General features: G+C 57.2%; 1 protein-coding gene across 4 annotated transcripts in view; it reads left to right on the top strand.

The window, feature by feature from the left end:
• Nucleotides 1-566: 566 nt before the first annotated feature.
• FST (follistatin) overlaps nucleotides 567-20,002 on the top strand; it is a 142,979-nt gene continuing 123,543 nt past the window's right edge. Inside the window, exons 1-6 of one of the 4 annotated variants that reach the window (XM_084881015.1) lie at nucleotides 567-931; nucleotides 2,699-2,890; nucleotides 3,325-3,543; nucleotides 4,054-4,278; nucleotides 5,191-5,418; nucleotides 6,122-7,336. In XM_084881015.1, the coding sequence (XP_084737141.1) occupies nucleotides 847-931; nucleotides 2,699-2,890; nucleotides 3,325-3,543; nucleotides 4,054-4,278; nucleotides 5,191-5,418; nucleotides 6,122-6,204 (1,032 nt within the window). In that variant the 5' untranslated portion in view covers nucleotides 567-846 and the 3' untranslated portion in view covers nucleotides 6,205-7,336. Of the gene's footprint in view, nucleotides 932-2,698; nucleotides 2,891-3,324; nucleotides 3,544-4,053; nucleotides 4,279-5,187; nucleotides 5,419-5,825; nucleotides 7,337-20,002 lie in introns of those variants that run through there. The other 3 variants (XR_014794796.1, XM_084881016.1, XM_084881014.1) reach the window with 3 other exon arrangements.

Here is a 20,002-nt window from a genome sequence, read left to right as displayed (position 1 = left end):
CGAGGTGTCACACGTGCTGTTCGTTCCGGACTCGGGGAGACCCGGGGCCGCGCCGGGGTTCCTGGCCGCCGGGCCGGGCTGGGGTGGCCGCGGCGCGGGGCGCGCACTGACCAGACACAAGCCCTCGCCTTGGCCGCCGGGCCTGACCCGAGCGCGGGCGGCGGGCGGCGCGGGCTCCGGGGCGTCTGCAAAGTCTCCTGGCGCGGAGCGCACACAACTCCGGTCCCCCCGCGCCCCGCCGCGCGCGCAGACACAACCTCACACACACACAGACACTCACACACACAGACACACACACACACACACACAGAGAGAGAGAGAGACACACACAGACACACACACACACAGAGACACACACACACACAGAGAGACACAGAGACACGCACACACACACACAGACACACACACACACAGAGAGAGAGACACACAGACACACACACACAGAGAGAGACACAGAGACACGCACACACACACACACGCTCTCACACTCACTCCCGGAGCGGCTGGAAGTGGGAGTGCTCCCCGCTCCCCGCCCCGGCGCCGCCCCCTCCCTGGCGCTCCGGCGCAATAAGAGCCCGGGGCCCCCTCCGCAGCCGTGACCGGCGCCGCGGCCGATGCTCGGGCTGCAGACGGTGGGCGATGCCACCTGATTCGCGCTGAACTTCCCGCAGCTCCCGCCCCCGGCCGCCCCCCGGCCCCCAGCCCGCCCCCGCCCCGCGGACCCGGCCATTTAAGCGCCGCGCCCGCCCGGCGTCCACCGAGCGCGGCGGCCGGCGGCGAGGAGCGCGGGCCGCGCCTGGATCTGCGCCTCCGCCGCCGCCTGTGCGCCCGGCCGCTCCCGCCGCCATGGGCCGCTCCCGGCACCCGCCCGGCGGGCTCTGCCTGCTGCTGCTGCTGCTCTGCCAGCCCCTGCAGGACCGCGGCGCCCAGGGTAAGCGGGGCCGGGGCCGGGGCCGGGGCTGGGGCTCGCACTTCTCCGCGGTCCCGCGGGGTCTGCCCGGAGCGATGTTGCTCTCCTGTCCTCGGACCCACGGAGCGCATCGGGGATGGAGAGCGCGGGGGTCCTGAGCCAGGGAGCTGGGCCGCCGGGCGGGGAACGCGGGGGGCCGGGGGCAGGGAGCTGGGCCGCCGGCGGGAAGCTGGGCCGCCGGGCGGGGAACGCGGGGGTCCCGAGCCAGGGAGCTGGGCCGCCGGCGGGGAGCGAGCGCGGGGACCCCCAAAGAGGACCGGAGCTCGGAGCCCCTCTTTAGAGTTAGGGTTAGGGTTAGATGCCCGCGCCCCGGCGGCGAGGGGAGACGGTATCTCGGGGCTCGGCTCGCAGGAGGGCAGCGTCTGGAGCCTGCAGAGCCCGGCGCCCACACCTCGTGCAGCCCAGCATCTGCCCACATCGTGGGGCGCTTTGTGGAAATGCCTGGGTTTGGGGGTGCAGAGGGGAGATTCTGAAATGTCTCCGGGGCCCGGGGGACGTGGTTTCAGAAACTTTGCCCAAACTTGGAAGTGAGGGTGCTGGGCGGGTGGAGGGAAGCCACCGTCCTGCCAGGCGAAAGCTTCTTCCACCCCGTCCCTTCCCCCGAACCCCGAACCCCGGGACGCCGCAGCCCGGGCCTGGGGTGCGGAGCGCGGCTCGCCTTCCCCGCGGACGCCCTCCTCCGCCAGGACCGGGAGGAGCCCACCGCCCCGTGGACTCAGATGGATGGATAAACCTCTCCTGTGTGTGTGTGTGTGTGTGTGTGTGTGTGTGTGTGTGTGTGTGTGTTTTTAATTAATTTGTTTCTTTCGGTTAGACTTGGGGCAGACTTTTAAAGAAATCCTAACAGCCGCTCACGGCCCAGTGACTGTGAAGGGTGATGGGGAGAAGTCCGGGACCCCGGTCCAAAGGCTAACGGGGGCTGGGGACCTGCAGGGATTTCTGTATTCTGTCGGGACAAGCCAGGCGCGCTCCCGGGCCCGGCTGGGGACCCCTCCCGGCCCCGCACTTTGCCGGAGCTCGAGGCGCGCGGGGCCCGGCTCCCCTTCCACGCGCCCCCGCCGCGCGCCCCGGGCTCCGCGCCGCCTTCGGGGAGGCGCTGCCGGGCGGGCGGGGTCCGGGCCGGGGGCGCCGCGGAGAGCGGGCCGGGGGCGCCGCGGAGAGCAGCCCGGGCGGGTTTCGAAAGAGCGGCGGCCTCGGCGTCCCCCGGGCCAGCGGGTTGCAACACGGCCCGTCGGCGGGCTGCGCCCCGGCCCGCAGCACCGGCCGCCGTTTGCTTTCATTTTCCCGGCGCCCGCCCTTGGCTGGGCCGCCCCGACCCCGGCCCCCCCCGCCGGCCTCACCGGGCCACCAGACCCCCGCTCCGCCGCCGCCGGGCCCCCCTCCATCATGTCCCGTTTTTGTCCAGTTCTCCCGTCGCTGCGGGTTAGGAAACGGGGCCAGGGAGAGCCCGCAGTCTGGTCCCCGCAGCGTGGCTGCACGTGTGGCGTCTGGGTCCCTGGAAACGCACCCGGGCCCGGCGCGGGGTTAGGGGGTCCGGCTCCGGGCTCTCGCCCACCGCCCACCTCTCCAGTCTGGGCTCCCCGACCCTCCACCGCCTTCCAAGTGTTTCCTGCGGGTCCCGGGCTCCGGGCCCTCCACCCCGCGCCCTGCGCGCCCCTCCGGGCTGCTCCGCCCGCTGCCCCCTCCGGGGCGCCGCGCCCACCGTCTCTCCCTCTCCCCTCTCCGCAGCCGGGAACTGCTGGCTGCGCCAGGCGCGCAACGGGCGCTGCCAGGTGCTGTACAAGACGGAGCTGAGCAAGGAGGAGTGCTGCGGCTCAGGCCGCCTCAGCACCTCGTGGACCGAGGAGGACGTCAACGACAACACGCTCTTCAAGTGGATGATCTTCAACGGGGGCGCCCCCAACTGCATCCCCTGCAAAGGTGGGCCCCTCCCCTCCCCCTGGCTCCCCGCCGCCCGGCCTGTGCTGGGTCCCCTGCCGGTCCCTCCAGTCCCCTTCCCGTCCCCCGGTCCGGCCCAGTGCGCAGGGCGGAGTCTTGCCTGTTACACACTTTTACGCAAAACGAGGTCGGCGGAGGCTCCGGGACGCCTCGCCAAGTGTGGCGGTGGCCGCCAGCCACCGGGGCTCCAGGCTCTGGGAACGATCTGGGTCCGGGGCGAGGCCCACTGCCCGGCCCTGCCCCGCCGCCCGCCCCAGCGCCTGCGGGGAGCGGGCCCCTAGGGCGCCGCGCGCCATTTCGCAAGGCCTGCCCGCAGAGTCCAGCTGCCCGGCCTCCCCCCCTCTCCCGGCCTGGCCCGCTGAGCCCCTGCCTGCCCCCCGCCTGGCCCGCTGAGCCCCTCCTCTTCCAACCCGCAGAAACGTGCGAGAACGTGGACTGCGGGCCCGGGAAGAAGTGCCGGATGAACAAGAAGAACAAACCGCGCTGCGTCTGCGCCCCGGACTGCTCCAACATCACCTGGAGAGGCCCGGTGTGCGGCCTGGACGGCAAAACCTACCGCAGCGAGTGCGCGCTGCTCAAGGCGCGGTGCAGGGAGCAGCCGGAGCTGGAGGTCCAGTACCAGGGCAAGTGCAGAAGTGAGTGGCCCGCCCCGGGCCGGGAGGGGCGGCCAGCAGGAGGGGCCTGGCCGTGCAATATGGACCCCAAGTAAAGGAACGCTTTCCAACTCCCAGAGACGCCTGCAGAGCTCAGGACGGCCCCTGCATGGCTCAGTGGCTGAGCATTGACCTGTGACCCACGAGGTCACGGCTCCATTCCGGCTCAGGGCACATGCCCAGGCTGCAGGCTTGATCCCTGTGTGGGGCGAGTAGGAGGCAGCCGGTGAATGGTTCTCTCTCATCATTGAAGTTTCTGTCTCTTTATACCCCTCTCCCTTCCTCTCTGAAATCAATGAAAAGATATTTTAAAAGAAAAATACCACAGAAGGGACCAACCCAGAGTGGTCGGTTTCCGCCTGAGAACCACAGGGCTCCCCGCTGCCTGTGGGAGCCGGGCTCTTCCCGTTGGGGATCTGTGTCCCGGCCGATGGGGACCCTCCCTCCCCAGGACCAGGAGCTGCCCGCTAACCGTCTCCCCCGTTGTCGCAGAGACCTGCCGGGACGTGTTCTGTCCGGGGAGCTCCACATGCGTGGTGGACCAGACCAACAACGCCTACTGCGTGACCTGCAACCGGGTCTGCCCGGAGCCCGCCTCCTCCGAGCAGTACCTGTGCGGCAACGACGGGGTGACCTACTCCAGCGCCTGCCACCTGCGGAAGGCCACCTGCCTGCTGGGCAGGTCCATCGGCTTGGCCTACGAGGGAAAGTGTATCAGTAGGTATTCCGGATTGAGACACAGAGAGAGGGGACAGGGAGGAGGAGGCCGGTGCTGGCCTTAGAACCGTGGGGTTGACCAATCAGGAAGCCCGGTGCTTCCCAGTGGCAGGGTCTGGCCAGAGAGAGCGATCCTCCCTCTCCGAGGCCCGGCGGTCCCCGGGGGAGCCGTGCCTTCCCGAGGCGCTGGCATCTGTTGTGAAACGCCTGCGAGAACCAGGAAGCGGTTTTCTGTCTTCGAAAACGCAGAGCCCCCTCGGTGCAGCACGTTCATCCTAAGTGACAGACGTGCTGGAAGCAAGAAGTAATTACTTCCCAGCGCCGCAAAGCTGTCACTGGCTCTGATCACTGGTGAAACGCGTTCTTTTTTTAAAGATCTCGCTGTGGGGAAGCATCAAACGCACGTGTAGCTCCAGGACGCCGGAATCCTGTCCCAAACATGCTATTTTCATGCACACATGTAGTATGTAGGAAACGGGGGGGACTGTGTGTATTTCAGCTTTATTATCAAGCATTTTTGCATCCTATAGCTTCATGACCGCCATTAGCGAGCAATGACATGTAAGTTATATGTGTAGCCTTAGCCAGTTTGGCTCAGTGGATAGAGCGTGGCCCTGTGGATGGAAGGGTCCCGGGTGGCTTGCTCCTCCCTGGCCCGAAGCCCTGGTCGGGGCTCCTGCCGGAGACCAGCCATCCATGTGCCCCTCTCACATCCATGTTTCCCTCCATCTTCCCTCTCCTCCACTCTCCCCAAAAATCAACGGAAACACGTCCTCAGGCGAGGTTTCACAAAACAAAACGGAAAGAGGTGTACGTCACTGGTTCACATGTCTTGTTAGGGGAGCAGAGGAAGGCCGCAGAGGGGGGCAGAGGGGGCCGCGTTCTCATCACAGGTCCATTGTATCCCAGAAGCAAAGTCCTGTGAGGACATCCCGTGCAGCGGCGGGAAGAAGTGCCTGTGGGACTTCAAGGCCGGCCGGGGCCGGTGCTCCCTGTGCGACGAGCTGTGCCCGGAGAGCAAGTCCGAGGAGCCCGTCTGCGCCAGCGACAACGCCACCTACGCCAGCGAGTGCGCCATGCGGGAGGCCGCCTGCTCGGCCGGCGTGCTGCTGGAGGTGAAGCACTCCGGATCCTGCAACTGTAAGTGCGTGCTCAGCCTGCTCCAACCTAAGGCCCCCCCAGCCTCGCCCCGAGGGAGTGGAGATGGGGGCCCTTGACCTTGACCTTAGGTAGCCGCTCGGTTCCGCCGGCGATTCCGTGGCCCGCAGGAACGCTCCCGGGCTGTGTCCACGACCGCCCGGCGGGGCGGCCTCCGAAAGCCAGTGCGGTCACCAGCCCCTAACACCTCGGCGGTGGCCCTGTGCTTGGCTGCTGGCTGCATTAACCCGGGACCCACACTAACGGCTTCCGAAGCTGCCGTTCTCTGTCTCGGAGGCAGCCTTCTGCTGTCCCGCGTGCGGCTGCACCGCGCAGCCGCCTGCACTAACCCTGACCTGAGGACCCGCGCTGGTGCCTAGAACACAAGGACGCTTTTTGTCTGATTTCAGGATCTGCCCGTTAAGCCTGAGCCATTGATTCTTCAGAACTTTCTGCCGTTGTTGACTTCATAGATTATGGTGGTTTCTCGGTGTTTCTTTATTTTATTTTTTTTAAGCATTTTTAAAAAACGTATTGCAGAACAGCAGATGCCAAAAAATAAAAAATAAAAACATAAAGAGCATCTCCCTGCAAGTCACGTAAAAGTGCACCGCAGTCACGTGGCTGGCAGAGGGCCACGCACCCTGAGCGGCTCTGGCCGGTGTGGTCCGCGTTAAACAGCAGCTCCCTGTGTTCCCCCATCTAGCCATTTCCGAAGACACCGAGGAGGAGGAGGAGGACGAAGACCAGGACTACAGCTTCCCCATTTCCTCCATTCTAGAGTGGTAAAGCCGCCCGCCGCGCTCAGGGCCGGCGGAGCCTCCGGGCGGGACACAGAAAGGAGAGGAAGGAAAGGGGGAGATACATAGTGTCCATACTGTACATAAGTGTATGCTTATTTATTGGGGGGACAGTACGCCTGGAGGACCCCGGTCCTCCGGCCCTCTCCCCGGCCACCTGTTACTCCTCGGACCGGAGAGGCCGCCCTGCGGGTCTCCTGGCTGAGGCCCGTCGCCGAGACGTGTAGACATTTATTTATACTGTGTCATGTTTTATAATTTATACATAAAGTGTCTGGTTGACTGTACGCCTTGTTTTTTTTTGTTTTGTTTTTGAAGAAATTTATTCGTGAGAGGAAGAGCAGTTGTTATTTATTGTGAGGTCTCTTGCTTGTGAAGTGACAGCTTTGTTTGCCTTGTAAACCATCGAACCATTCCTCCCAGCCACGCACCCACCCACCCCACCCCACCCCCCACGGCACCGTCCGGCCTTGGGCTCCGCGCCCCTCGCACAAACCTGCACGTCGGTTTGTCCTGTTTATTTATTGGGTTCTCTGCCGCCTGTTCTGTGCGCGCACGCCCCCTCGGGTTTTGTTTACAAGGGACCCTGGCTGACCAAAGGCCTTGTCAGTGCTCAGACAGGAGGCCCAGGGGCCGCAGCTCGGAGGAAACGCCGACCTCCGCCCTCTGGTTGTGATGGAGACGTGGTGAGGCCGAGGCGGTGGCGGCCTTAGGCCTCTGGTCATCAGAGCTCTTAAGGTGTTCCAGACCCAAAGAGGCGGAGTGATGGGTGTCCAGGGGCGGGGGGGCGGACGGAGGGGGGTGCTCCCCACCCACTCACCTTTCGCTCGGTGTTTTCTGGAAGCTGGGCTCCTGTACCTTTAAAATTCGTTCCTTTTCCCACCGGTGTGTCACCACAAGTCCTATCAGAGCTTTCTCGGTTCAAGTTTCTTGCTTTTCATAATACTTTTTTTCCTGATGCAATTTTATACTCTCAAACATGGCAAGTTAAATAAAAATTCATTTAAATATATAGTTTTGTACTTTTTCTACCATGTAAATGTGCAATGTATATAAAAGTTATAATGTGTATTTGTAAATAAACGATGAGTGAAAAAATAAAAAAACTTTAAAAAGCCCAATGGTCTCCGTCGCGGATGGTGTCAGGGAGGTCGTCTGGGCTGGGGCGCAGAGGTGTGGAGCGCAGAGCTGGACAGAGAGAGCGCCGGGAGGCAGCGGCCGGGCAGGAGCCCTCCAAAACCCCGTGAATGACCAATACCACCCCCAATGGGTGTGAACTGAGAAGGGAGCGGAGGGCCAGCAGCCTGAGAGAGCAGACGGGCAGTCCCTCCGAAGCACCCCTAGCCTCAGCTTCCTCCTGGGAGTGCCCTCCCGGCTGCTCCCGCTGCGGCTCCCTGAGCCAGAGCACCTGCGTCTCCTGAGCCCGTGGTCGGCAAACTCCTCCGTCCACAGAGCCAAACACCAACAGCACAACGATTGACATTTCTTTGGAGAGCCATGTTTTTTAAAATCAAAACTTCTTCTAATGCCACTTCTTCAACATAGACTCCCCCAGGCCATGGTATTTTGTGGAAGAGCCACACTCAAGGGGCCAAAGAGCCGCAGGTGGTTCGCGAGCCGCAGTTTGCCGACCATGGTCCTAACGTGGCTGAGATCTCAGCACAGCTGCACAAGGGGAGGGGCAGATGGGCCTCGCGCACGGCAGACACGGGCCTGGCAGTGGTGGGTGACGGGCTCGGCGAGGGGCTGGGCTTCCACGATGACGGGTGAAGTCCGAGTTTCACGGGGAGGGAATGCCCGGGGAGAGGACGTGGTATGTCGCCATTAACCTTAGCAGTCACGCTGAGAACGGCAGGCTGGCCTTGGGGGCCTTCGGTCTCTGTAATACATGATGCTGCATGGTAACAAGGTCATCAACATGCCTTTCCAATTCATTTTTTTTTTTAAAAAAAAATACATTTTTATTGACTTCAGAGAGGGAGAGAGAGATAGAAACATCAATGATGAGAGAGAGTCACGGATCGGCTGCCTCCTGCACGCCCCTCCCTGGGGATGGAGCCCGCAACCCGGGCCTGTGCCCTGACCGGGAATCAAACCGTGACCTCCTGGGTCATCGGTCAATGCTCAACCACTGAGCCATGCTGGCCAGGCAGAGGTTGGTTCCTTGACTAAGGACATTAACAATACCAAAAGTGCAAGATGCAAGATGGGCCTGGGAGGGAAAGCAAAGAAAGGTCAGGATTGCCAACGTTGCTCAACAATCACTATTACAAACGCCTGGGTCTGATTCCAGAAAAGAAACGTTTCTTCTGTCCTAAAAGGAAGAAAGAAATCGATGATGGCGATGGTGGTAGAGACGGTTGGCTCCCAGCTGTGGTCACCGAGTGAGAACTGTAGCGACCGGAGGCCTCGGGGGAGGCGGGACGGGACAATGGTTCGGAGCCGGGGGGGTTTGGTCCGCCTTCAGCGGGGTCCCGGGGAGGAGGAGGGCGGCCAGGAGAGGGACAGGCTGCCGGGAACCCGAAGACGGTCAGGACGGTGCTTGGGAGCTCCGTGCTGCTGGGACAGGCTCCTGGAGACAGGAACGGGGACGGGGATGGGGACGGGGAGGGAAGACAGCTGGCAGCCACGTTCACGGCCCTCCCTGGCGTGAGCTTCTGACTACCAGAAGCTCAGCACTGCCACGGACCAGGAAGCAGGGGAAGCTGGCCGTTCAGCAGGCAGCCCTGTGTGTCCTGGCAGGGAGAGTGATACAATCAGCACTCAGATTATTTAAGAATTTTCTTTCATACGTGTCAGCATCCATCATGCCTCTCAAGCAAAAAAAAAAAAAAAAAATTAATTTTCTTTCTCGGAGTTTCCTATTTTTCCAGTAATCCCTCATTAGGCTAGTGAGTATCAAGAAATAGAAGTCTCTTTTAAAACTCAAATTACATTAATGTCATTAAGCTATTGTTAAAATTTCAGCTGAGGCCCAAAAAAGTAATTCACTTAGGCACATAACGTAATTAATAGAAGCCATTCCAGTAACTAGTTTTCAAAGGAAAGTGTACATCTTAATGATCAGGAGCTGCAAAACATCAAGCCATGATGACAAACACCAGAAGTTTGAGCTTCATCAGATGTCCCCCTCAGCTGGTGACATGTCTGTCAGGTGGGGTTATATGCCACGTTTCCTAGGGCGGGGCAGAAATAAAAGTGGGCGCAATTAGAGCCTTCTCTGTGCAGAGGCCGGCCTGGGGTGGGCGCTGCGCCCGGGGGTGGGCTTGCCACACGGACAGAACGGCCCGTGCCCAGGTCCCAGCGCCCCGCCCACGGGGAAGGTACCGAGAGTGGCTGCTGGGTGTGGCCCCGTGCGAGAATCTCCCCTCACTCAGCAGACGCACGCCGAGGTCTGCGTTTAGGGAAAAGGGCCAGCGTGGATGCAGCGTGCTCCGGAATGATTCAGAAAGAAAAAATGCGGCCGCGCATACTTTCCCCCACATGCGCTCACCCGGAGTCAGACAAAGGTTACAAGAAGTAGAAAAAGGTATGTGGGTATTTTGTTTTGTTTTTTGTTTAGTCCTCCCCCGAGGGTATTTTCCCACTGGTTTTTAGGGACAGTGAGAGAGAGAGGTGGGGACAGAGAGAAACACCGATGTGAGAGAGAACGCACGGATTGGTTGCCTCCGGCAGCCTCCTGCACACACCACAACCGGGGCCCAGCCAGAGAGGAGCCTGCAACCGAGATACGTGCCCTTGGCCAGAAGCAAACATAGACCCTTTGGTCCACAGGCCGACGCTCTGTCCACTGAGCCACACCAGCCAGGGTACATACGGCTATTTTTAATACTACACTATTGCAACTTTTCTGTTAGTTTGAAATCACATCCAAATAAAGAGTTCAACGTTTTTAAAAGTGAGTCTCATAAATGGGGGTGCACAGTAGATGGCTCCCCGTTTCCCAGGACGGCAAAGGCAGTAGCTGTCACTTAACAGATCGTCTTGAAGGATCAAAGGCTCCAGAGAACGGTCATGGTGACGTCCCCACGCGACGTACAGCATCAAAACAGGCCCGGAGACCTCCTGCCAGCCCTCCACACCCGCCTGAGAAATGGCCTTTTCTTTTCTGTAATCCTCTCTCGAGGGGGTGGTTGTGAGCTTCGTGCTGCTCCCCCTGCTCGCTGTCTGCTGCGTGGACAGGCCTCGGCGCCTCCCCGGCCCGGTCCCCACACGGTCATAGGGTGGCAGGAGGCCTGCCCCGAACAGTGTCGGGAGACGGAAAGGCAGGCGGTATCAAAGCCCTGCGGCCAGGGCGGGCACCTAAGAAGGGCGGTAAGTTGGTGCTTCTGGGGTTATAATCGTGATTATGAATTAAAGACAGAAAGACGGCACTGGGGCTCATCAGCCAGCCTCTGCCCGGACCGTGCGGTGAGGAGGCCCCGGGCCAGAGGCACAGACGTGAACACGCGTGTGATGGACGACAAGCATGGCCGCCAGGCGGTCCACCAGGTCCACGGTAACACGTTTCCGGAAGTGAATGTGGGTGCTGCGGCGAAAGGGCCGGTTCAAACAGCAGGTTCAGACACATGACTCCCCTCCGAGATCCGGGAAAACTCACTCGCCCTCCCACATCCCCAAAGCCACCAAGCATGCCCTTTACCCATGTCGTCACACCCAGCACCGCCCCCCCCACCCCGCCCCAGCAGCCATGCAGCATGTCCCTCTCTTTCCTTCCCACACGGCCTCCATCGGGAGGACTGCAGACTCCCAAAGGGCGATAGACCATTTCCAGCTATCAGGGATCCTCATGCGAATTACACGAGTGCCAGGGATTTTTTTTAAGATATATTTTATTGCTTTTTTTAAAAAGAGGAAATGAGAGGGATAGAGAGTTAGAAACATCGATGAGAGAGAAACATCCATCAGCTGCCTCCTGCACACCCCCCACTAGGGATGTGCTACAACCAAGGTACATGCCCTTGGCTGGAATCGAACCTGGGACCCTTCAGTCCACAGGCCGACGCTCTATCCACTGAGCCAATCCAATGCCAGGTATTTAAAAACACGACATATTATCTAATTAATGCACGTGTTTATCAAAAGGCACTTTTCAGAACCTGGGTCCTCACGTGCCCCCGCGCCCTCTCCATTCGGACCAGCCCGCCGGCCTTCCCCAGCCAAGGCCGGCATGGAAATAGCCGCCCGCGGCCGCAGACCTGCCCAGGCACGTCCAAGCCCAGCGCCTCGTCACTGGAATCCCCCCCAGGACGGGATGGTCCTGGGCTTGGCCCTCCTTGGCCTCAGATGTCTTGGCCGGTGCCATCGAGATTCCTGTGGCGAGTCCGTCAGACACTTCCAAACATACTCTCTGGATTACACCAGATGCAGCCCTGGCAGAGCGGTAATTTGTCATTTTTCTATTTTAAGAATATGGGGAACCAACTGGTACTGCCGGGAGCCAGATTCATTCCCACCCAGAGCCTCTTGTAACCATTCGCCGAGGACTCGAGTGTCTGGCTAAAGAGCCAGCATACGTTTTTCTCAACAATTTGGGGCCGACGAGAAATGGGGAACAAAGGTCCAGGGCTGATGAGGAAGAGAGGCTGTGTGTCTGTTCCAGCGCCAAGAAGAGATCTTGGTAAACCTCTTGTCTTTTTGGCACCAGAAGTTAACCGGGGGATGGTTTTCATGGTCAGGATGCATCCCGTACACAGTGGTGTCCGTGGGAGAAGGCCGGTCGCTATGGTTTCTTGAGATTGCCGTGGGCTGCTGGCCCGAGGGCCACACGGAGCCAAGGGACTGGGTTACAGAAAGGCCCGCGGTACTTGGAGCCTCTACGCAGTCCTTTGTGGGATCAGCACCCCGAAGCTGTCAGCATGGACTGAGGGCAATGTGTTCATGGGGTCAGTGGAAGCAGGACCCAGTCAATAAAATCCCCACATGAATGCTCTCCGTCGAGGTCGAGTGCCCGGGGCCAGCAGCATCAGCATTACCTGGGAGCTTGTTAGAAATGCAGGTTCAAGCTCTACCCCGGAACCCCGGAACCCCGGACCCCCGGAACCGAATTCACTGAGGGCAGGCCCCCAAAGCCTGTTTTCCCGAGCACTCTAGGTCCGTGGTGGGCAAACTGCGGCTTGCAAGCTACATGTGGCTCTTTGGCCCCCTGAGTGTGGCTCTCCCACAAAACACCACGGCCTGGGCGAGTCTATGTTGAAGAAGTGGCGTTAGAAGTTTAAGTTTAAAAAATGTGGCTCAAAAGAAATGTCAATCGTTGTGCGGTTGGTATTTGGCTCTGTTGACTCATGAGTTTGCCGACCACTGTTCTAGGTCATTCTCCTGAAAGTTTGAGGCTACTGTCCTAGAATCCTCACCAGCTCTGAGGGCGGCGTGGCTGCCTGAATGCCTACGCGTTGGTCTCTGGGAGAGCTGCCCGGGCCTCCCACCCGACCTGGCCAGGATCCCCACACACCACCTGGCCTGGGCCCAGGAGCGCACGCTCCGTGGCAAAGGCATTCGGCCGCAGACATCACCAGGCACGTTCTTCCTGAGCACGTTCTCACCCTCTGCTATCTCCAGGAGATCTTCCCAGCGAGACTCAGCAGAGCTGCCCGGGAGTGCCGACTCGCCTCCCATCCCTCCAGCCTCGCGCAGCTGGCGGCCAGCTTCTCAAGAAGAGACTTGAATGCTGAACGGAGCGAAGGGGCCTTGCAGCCCTGGCCCCTCCTGGTTGACATTTGGTTCACTTCTCTTCCCCGGAACGTGTCTGCCGCCGCTTCCAAGAACCGCCCGGTCTCCCTGGAGCCGCACCTGGGCTCAGCCACGGGCAGGCGGCCAAGCGCTACCTCACAGCTGACCTCTGTCCGAGGACGGGGAGAGCTGAGCAGCCACATGCCACGGCCGCGCAGGCCACCGCCGTGCAGGCCACGTCACCGCCGCGCAGGCCACATCACCGCCGTGCAGGCCACCGCCACGCAGGCCACCGCCGTGCAGGCCACCGCCGCGCAGGCCACCGCCGCGCAGGCCACGTCACCGCCGCACAGGCCACATCACCGCCGTGCAGGCCACCGCCGCGCAGGCTCGAAGCCATGGCACCAGAGGTGAGCACTATCCCCCCAGGCCGCCTGGTGAAGCGGGTCCAGGTCCACAGCCTGACCCGAGACTGAGAGGACCCTCCTCCCTCTGCTGTCCTCCCTGCATCTCCTGCCCCAGCACCTCAATGCCTCTCTCACCGGAACTGTGGCCTGTGCATGACTCTCTACTTCTCTGCCACAGCCTCTGGCCCACACTCTCACTGTGGGTCCGTGCAGCCCCCTTCTCACACCTGCGCCCTTGCTGCCGCGCAGGCATGAGTCAGCGCGTCCAGCTGGCCCTGCCCCAGCGGGATCGTGGTTCCTGGCTTCCCCACCGTCCTAGCAGATTCCCCTCCCGCTCTGCCCAGGCCCTCTCTGGCCTTTCCCCGCTCTCGCCATCGCCCCAAGCAGCAGACCTACTCCCGCTCTGCCCACTTTCCGGGAACCGGATCCAGCTGCTTACCTGGGAAAGGGCTGGCATCGGGAACGAATGCCCTCCGCGCCGCCCAGCATTCACCAGGTTTGCCCAGGTCCCTTCCATTTCTACTTCCTTCCTCCGATCACAGAGAATGGCTCCCATGCCTGTGCTGTTCAGCACGCCCCTCCACCCCCTCCAGAAAGCCCTCAGCAGCCGCTCTCCCGCTATCATTCCTTCCTCCCTCTGGTGGTTTTAACTTGAGTATTAAAATACGCTTCATTCGAAGTTTTCTTACAAGGATAGCTAAAATTGAAATAATATCCTTAATAAAACTTTCCTAACTCAAAGACACACACACACACTCAACACACACGCTTCAGCCTTGCCTAAGCCCTGTGGTCGGCAAACTGCGGCTCTCGAGCCACATGCGGCTCTTTGGCCCCTTGAGTGTGGCTCTTCCACAAAATACCACGGCCTGGACGAGTCTATGTTGAAGAAGTGGCGTTAGAAGAAGTTTAAATTTAAATAATGTGGCTCTCCAAAGAAATTTCAATCACTGTCCTGTTGATATTGGGCTCTGTTGACTAATGGGTTTGCCGACCACGGGTTTAAGTCCATAACATTTTTTTAAAAGCCTTGTGACTCGCCTCAGACACAACTTGTGGAGTAATCTCCACTCTGTTTACTGCCTCGCCTCACCCTCGTTCCTCAGCCTCTGCAGTTTGGACTCATCTCCCCTGAGTCATCGGAAGGGGCTTGACTAAGGTTACCAATGACTGTCCAGCTCCCATACAATGGGCGTTATCCGTCCTTATCTGGTGGACCCCTCCTCCATTGGCACCCTGCGGGCCAGACTCCGGGACTCCCTCGGCATCCTCCTACCCCAAACCTCCTATCTCCCATTCCTCTGTGGCTTCTTGATGACTCGTGTCTTCTTACCAGGGAAGCAGGGATCAAGATCTGCCAATCCACACACTGTGTCTGACGTAGATTTTATTTGATCACACAAACCTGTGAAATAATTTTGAATTAGTTGACACTATTTAAAATGTAGGAATTCCAACAACCAAAAAATCTGGATTTCTACTTTCTCCTGAAAAATCTGAAAACCAGGTGTCCCTGGGTCTCTGAATCCACACAGGCACAGACACCAGGAGCAGAGCGGACAGCAGGCAGCTCCCACACTCAGGAGGCATAACTCTCTGGGTCACAGCGTCTGCTGCCGTCCTTCACTTGTTCAGGTCACTCCCCTGCCTCCCCTGACTGCCTGGGGCACAGAATCCCAGTGTCACCATGTGGTCACTGCCGTCCACAGCTAGTGGCCACAGACCTCCGTGAGCAGCCTTCATACTTTAAGGACCCTAAGACAGGGTCTCCCTCCTGCCCCTACGGGGGCTGGCTTCCCTCTAGGGTTGACCAGGCCCTAGGAAAGGAGCAGAGGATGGGGAGAGAGAGAGGGAAGATGCATACCCCCTGCTCCCTCCTGTCTCAACCTCAGCTGCTTCTTCCCTCAGGACAAACCAGGACAGTGGTCGGCAAACTCTTTAGTCCACAGAGCCCAATATCAACAGGACAGTGATTGAAATTTCTTTGGAGAGCCACATTTTTTAAACTTAAACTTCTTCTAATGCCACTTCTTCAACATAGACTCGCCCAGGCCGTGGTATTTTGTGGAAGAGCCACACTCAAGGGGCCAAAGAGCCGCAATTTGCCGACCACGAGTACTGGGCAGCAAAGACTGGCAGCTGCCATGGAAACCTGGATGGAGAGTAAGCCATCTAGTCTACCATGCGCTGCCGAGACCTGTCTCCAAGGGCCATGGTGCCACGGGGCCTGAAAGCACGCTTTCCCGTTGTGCACTTGACCCTGAGCCTGAGCGTGCCCTAGCACTCTTCTTCCCTGCACCCCGGGGAGAGCAGTCTCGCCTCAGAACTGGCTACGTGTGTGAACGAACAAGGGAGCTTATTCTACTTATGCAACGAGAGGACCATCGGAAGCCCTGAGAGAGCCTGGCTGATGTGTTCACTGTCACACAGGAGCAAGTCAATTCAACTTCCTGCTCATACTATGGCTCGAAGGGAGTAAATGTAGCTTCATAGAACAGGTATTTAATGAACGCATATTTTTTCCAATAAGCATACTTACACAAGTTGTAAGATCACATAGCCCTAGCTGAAACTGGTTTGGCTCAGTGGATAGAGCGCCGGTCTGCGGACTGAAAGGTCCCAGATTTGATTCTGGTCAAGGGAATGTACATTGGTTGCGGGCACATCCCTGGTGGGGTGTGCAGGAGGCAGTTGGTCAATGTTTCTCTCTCATCGATGTTTCTAGCTCTCTATCCCTCTCCCTTCCTCTCTGTAAAAAAATCAATAAAATGTATTTTATTTTTAAAGAATATATACCCTTAAGACGCTAGGTTACAACTGTTACCCAAAAGACCTTGAAATTTAGAAGATGCATATCATTGAAGACTTTTATACATAATTATGTATTAAAGAGACAAAATTTGTACAAATTTAAAGTGGAAATCTGGTTGGTGTGGCTCAGTGGTTGAACTTTGACCTATGAACCAGGAGATCTTGGTTCAAATTCCAGTCAGGGCACATGCCGGGGTTCTGGGCTCGATCCCTAGTGTGGGGCGTGCAGGAGGCAGCCAATCCATGGTTCTCTCTCATCGTTGATGTTTCTATCTCTCTCTCCCTCCCCCTTCCTCTTTGAAATTAATAACCCAATCAATACACATTTTTGTGTGTGTATATATATATGTGTATATATATATGACTTTAGCAAAAATAAATAAAATAAATAAAATAAATACATAAATAAAGCCTCTCTGGGCTGAGAGATGTTTACGTGCCTATTCTTAAAGTTCCTGAGCGCTTCCCAATGAGAAAGGCGTGTTTGCTGGACTCAAATGGGAAATGCCTCCACATCTATAAAATGCAGAGAGAACAAAGGGGACCCTCGGAAAAGCATGCTTCCCACTTCCCTGCCCTCATCCCCAGCGCCCTTCTCTGGAGTCACAAATGTCACTCGCTTCCTGTGTGTTTCTCGGGAATACTTTGTTTTGCAAAAGTGGTGCCAGACTAGAAATCCCATTGTGCGGTTTGCATTGCCCATTTGTTACATCTTACAGATCGCTCCACACCCCAGGGAGCGGCTCATTGTTTTTAAAGTGTGGAGCGCATAGATGGAACGGCTTAGTCTGTTTTGTAAGACCTTCTTCCTGGCTTTGGGGCCCTGGACCAGCTATTCACCAATCCTTCCTTTCTCCCTTACCTTTTAGCCACTGGTACCTTCTGTTTGTTTTCACGTATAAACAGGAAAGATAAAAACCAATGTGGTGATGATGATGAAGAAAAGGAGGAGGAGGAGGAGGAGGAGGAGGAGGAGGAGGAGGAGGAAAAAGAAGAAGAAGGGAGAAGGAGGAGAAGGGGGAGGAGGAGAAGGGGGAGGAGGAAGAGGAGGAGGAGGAGGAGGAGGAGGAGGAGGAGGAGGAGGAGGAGGAGGAGGGGGATAGAAGGCTACTTGAGATTGAGGAGACAATTGGTTTCCGCTGAGGGTTTCCCAGCAGCACACTGGGAAGTGCGATTCGACACTCAGCTCTGGGGCGTTTGCTGATTAGGGTATCACAGTCAATTTCAAGTTACCAGTGTGAGGTCACTGAGCCCACAGCTGGGAGGGGGCACGCCCCATTCTATAGCGTTCACACTGAACAGATACTTAACCTTGTCATCACAGAAAACTGTAAAATGATGAGGAAGGGGTTTGTTTTCAGATGTGTACTATTTTTGTTTCAGTATAATTCATTTCATACACTGTATATTTTTTTCATAATTTTCTATTTTTAAAAATTTTCAGTTACAGCTGACAAGCAACGTTAAATTAGTTTCAGATGTACGACGTGATGATTCGACTTTATTCATTTTTATAGCTTATCTTTTTACCGACAGCTTGTTAACGTTTAACCACTGGCTCACAGAATTCCCGCAAAGGTGATGTCAGCGTTTGCAAACTGGTGTGAGCCAGCTCTCGCCCATCTCTCCTCGAAGAGGTACCCACATTAGCACACGCCTACAGACCTCGTCTCTCCGCTGATAACCATCTCGAATTTAGTGGGTCCAGCACCACATCCCTGATCACCCCGTCCTGAAACCCGTCTTCACGGCCTTCTGTATCCCAGCAACAGCAGCTCTGCCCTCCCGATTGCCCCCCATGGAGGCCCTAGAGTCATCCTTCCCTCTCTTCTTAGGCCCTCCACGTCGACCCTGTGCGTGAGTCCCGCTGTCCCTGCCTTCATACACATCCAGAATCCAGCCCCTTCCCAGCGCCTCCACTGACACCAGCCCGGAGCCTCTGTGTGCCCAGCACCAGAGCGGGCCCCCACAGAGCAGACGCTGAATGAACATTCAGGGAAACAGCAAAGGATGAAGGCGCGGTGGGGTATTTTGAAAAAGTTTTAATCTTATTTTTATAGGGTTTAACTTTCCTGTGACTTTATCCAACCGAACACCTTCAGTGGGTCCTTATTTCCTAGAAAAGTATTTGCAGTTGGTAAGTTATAGAGTCTTCAAAGGTCCCACAAATCCACATACACACCAAGCATTGCAATATGTCTGGTCACGTGTGTGAATGTCCATTTTTTCCTGTGACTGTAGAAGCTTTGGTGATAAATACAACACACACTTGTTTTAAAATGTCATTGAATTTATAGAAGCTTTTTGTTATTATACATTTTTTTTTTCAAGAAAGGCAATCTGATTGATTACAAAGGGGTGCCTCAACTGGTGGGGTGAGGGGAGGGGGGAGAAGGAAAAAAAACAAAAAACCAACCTAGGGAAGCAAGTCCAAACACAGCTGCATTCAACGTTTGCACTCACTAATTAAAGTTGTGCTGTCGGTCCCGATGATGCAAAGGTGTGTACTTGGCTTTGTGAGGAACAGCATGACTAGGGCAAGGCCTTCGTCCTCCAAGAATTCTAACCTACTTGGGAGGCAGACACGACTCTCAATGATTCTCCCAGGAGTTCTGTCATGAGGGGGTGGAATGTGGGTGAAGGTGCATAGTGGGTTCAGAGAACCACAATTGAAAGAATTTTATGGCTAAAGCACTAAGTGCAGGGCTGGAAGCGGGGGGTGGGAGGGTAAGCTAGAAAGGCACGTTGCAGTCAAATCGTTGTATGTTAGGCTGATGAACTGATCTTGGTTCTGGAAGTAAAAAGCAGCCTTTGATGTTTTTCAACGTCATTCAACGAATACCTGCCACACGCCTGCAGGAGCAGCAGGCGCCTGGTCACCAGCTGGTACATCCCCAGTAGGAGGTATGCAAGAGGCAGCTGATCGATGATTCTCTCTCATCGATGTTTCTAACTCTCTATCCCTCTCTCTTCCTCTCTGTAAAAAATCAATAAAATATATTTTAAAAAATAAAAAATAACTCACCACACTTCCATGTAAATGACTATTGGGTTGAGTAGTTTTACTTATGCAAGTAACGTGTGTAAAGGCAAAGGACAGACTGCTGTCGCTGTATTACCTAGACTGGGGATCTCCGACGTTGAGTCTCAGAGGCTGAGGAAGGCTAGTGAGACCGATGGCCTGGCATTGGGATGGGGGCGATGAGGGTTTTCCCGGAGACGGACGCGGTGTGAGTTGGTACTCAGAGGGACACAGAGCTTGCCTCGTGTGGGGAACAGCCGGCGGGTTACTGATTCTCAGCGGGGGAGGCAGGGAGGGGCACACGTGACGTTGGAGAGGGGGCAAAGGCCGGAGCCCACAGAAAATGAGTCAAGATGAGATCTTCCAAAGAGCATGCCCTTTCCCTAAGCCTAATTGAGATAGTTTTTTAAAAAATCTATAATCCATTACAAAGTATTATTTAAACTGAAAAAAAAAAAATCCAAACAGAACGTCCAGCCATCACTCCGCACTGGAAACACCTCCATCGGCCACCCCCGGGAGGTGCGAAGCTCCCCTTGCTGTGAAGCGAATGTTCTGGGCTGTGACATCCCTGGCCTGAGCCTGGGCACTGGACAAGGCCTGGGAAAGGGGTTCTGCTCGCTGTCCCTCCCAGGAGCATGGCGCGTACCAGCAGCCCCGGGTCGCCGAGATAAGAGGGAGAACCCAGTCAGCTCACCCACGCTGCTATCAGGGTGTCCCTATCAGCTGGCTCTGAAACCCCACGTCCAAGAACAGCATCTGTCTAGTTCCCGGCAGCTCACCCATCACCCAAGACAGTGCCTGCCATGGAGTAAACTCTTGATAGGTGTTTGCAGAGTGAAAGCTGCACTGGGTTTTAACATAAGCCACCATCACAG

This window comes from Pipistrellus hanaki, assembly GCF_964339955.1.
Source record: "Pipistrellus hanaki genome assembly, chromosome: 4".
Taxonomy (NCBI): Eukaryota; Metazoa; Chordata; class Mammalia; order Chiroptera; family Vespertilionidae; genus Pipistrellus; species Pipistrellus hanaki.
The sequence above is the reverse complement of the archived record's forward strand: the minus strand, read 5'-3'. Positions and strand labels throughout refer to the sequence as shown.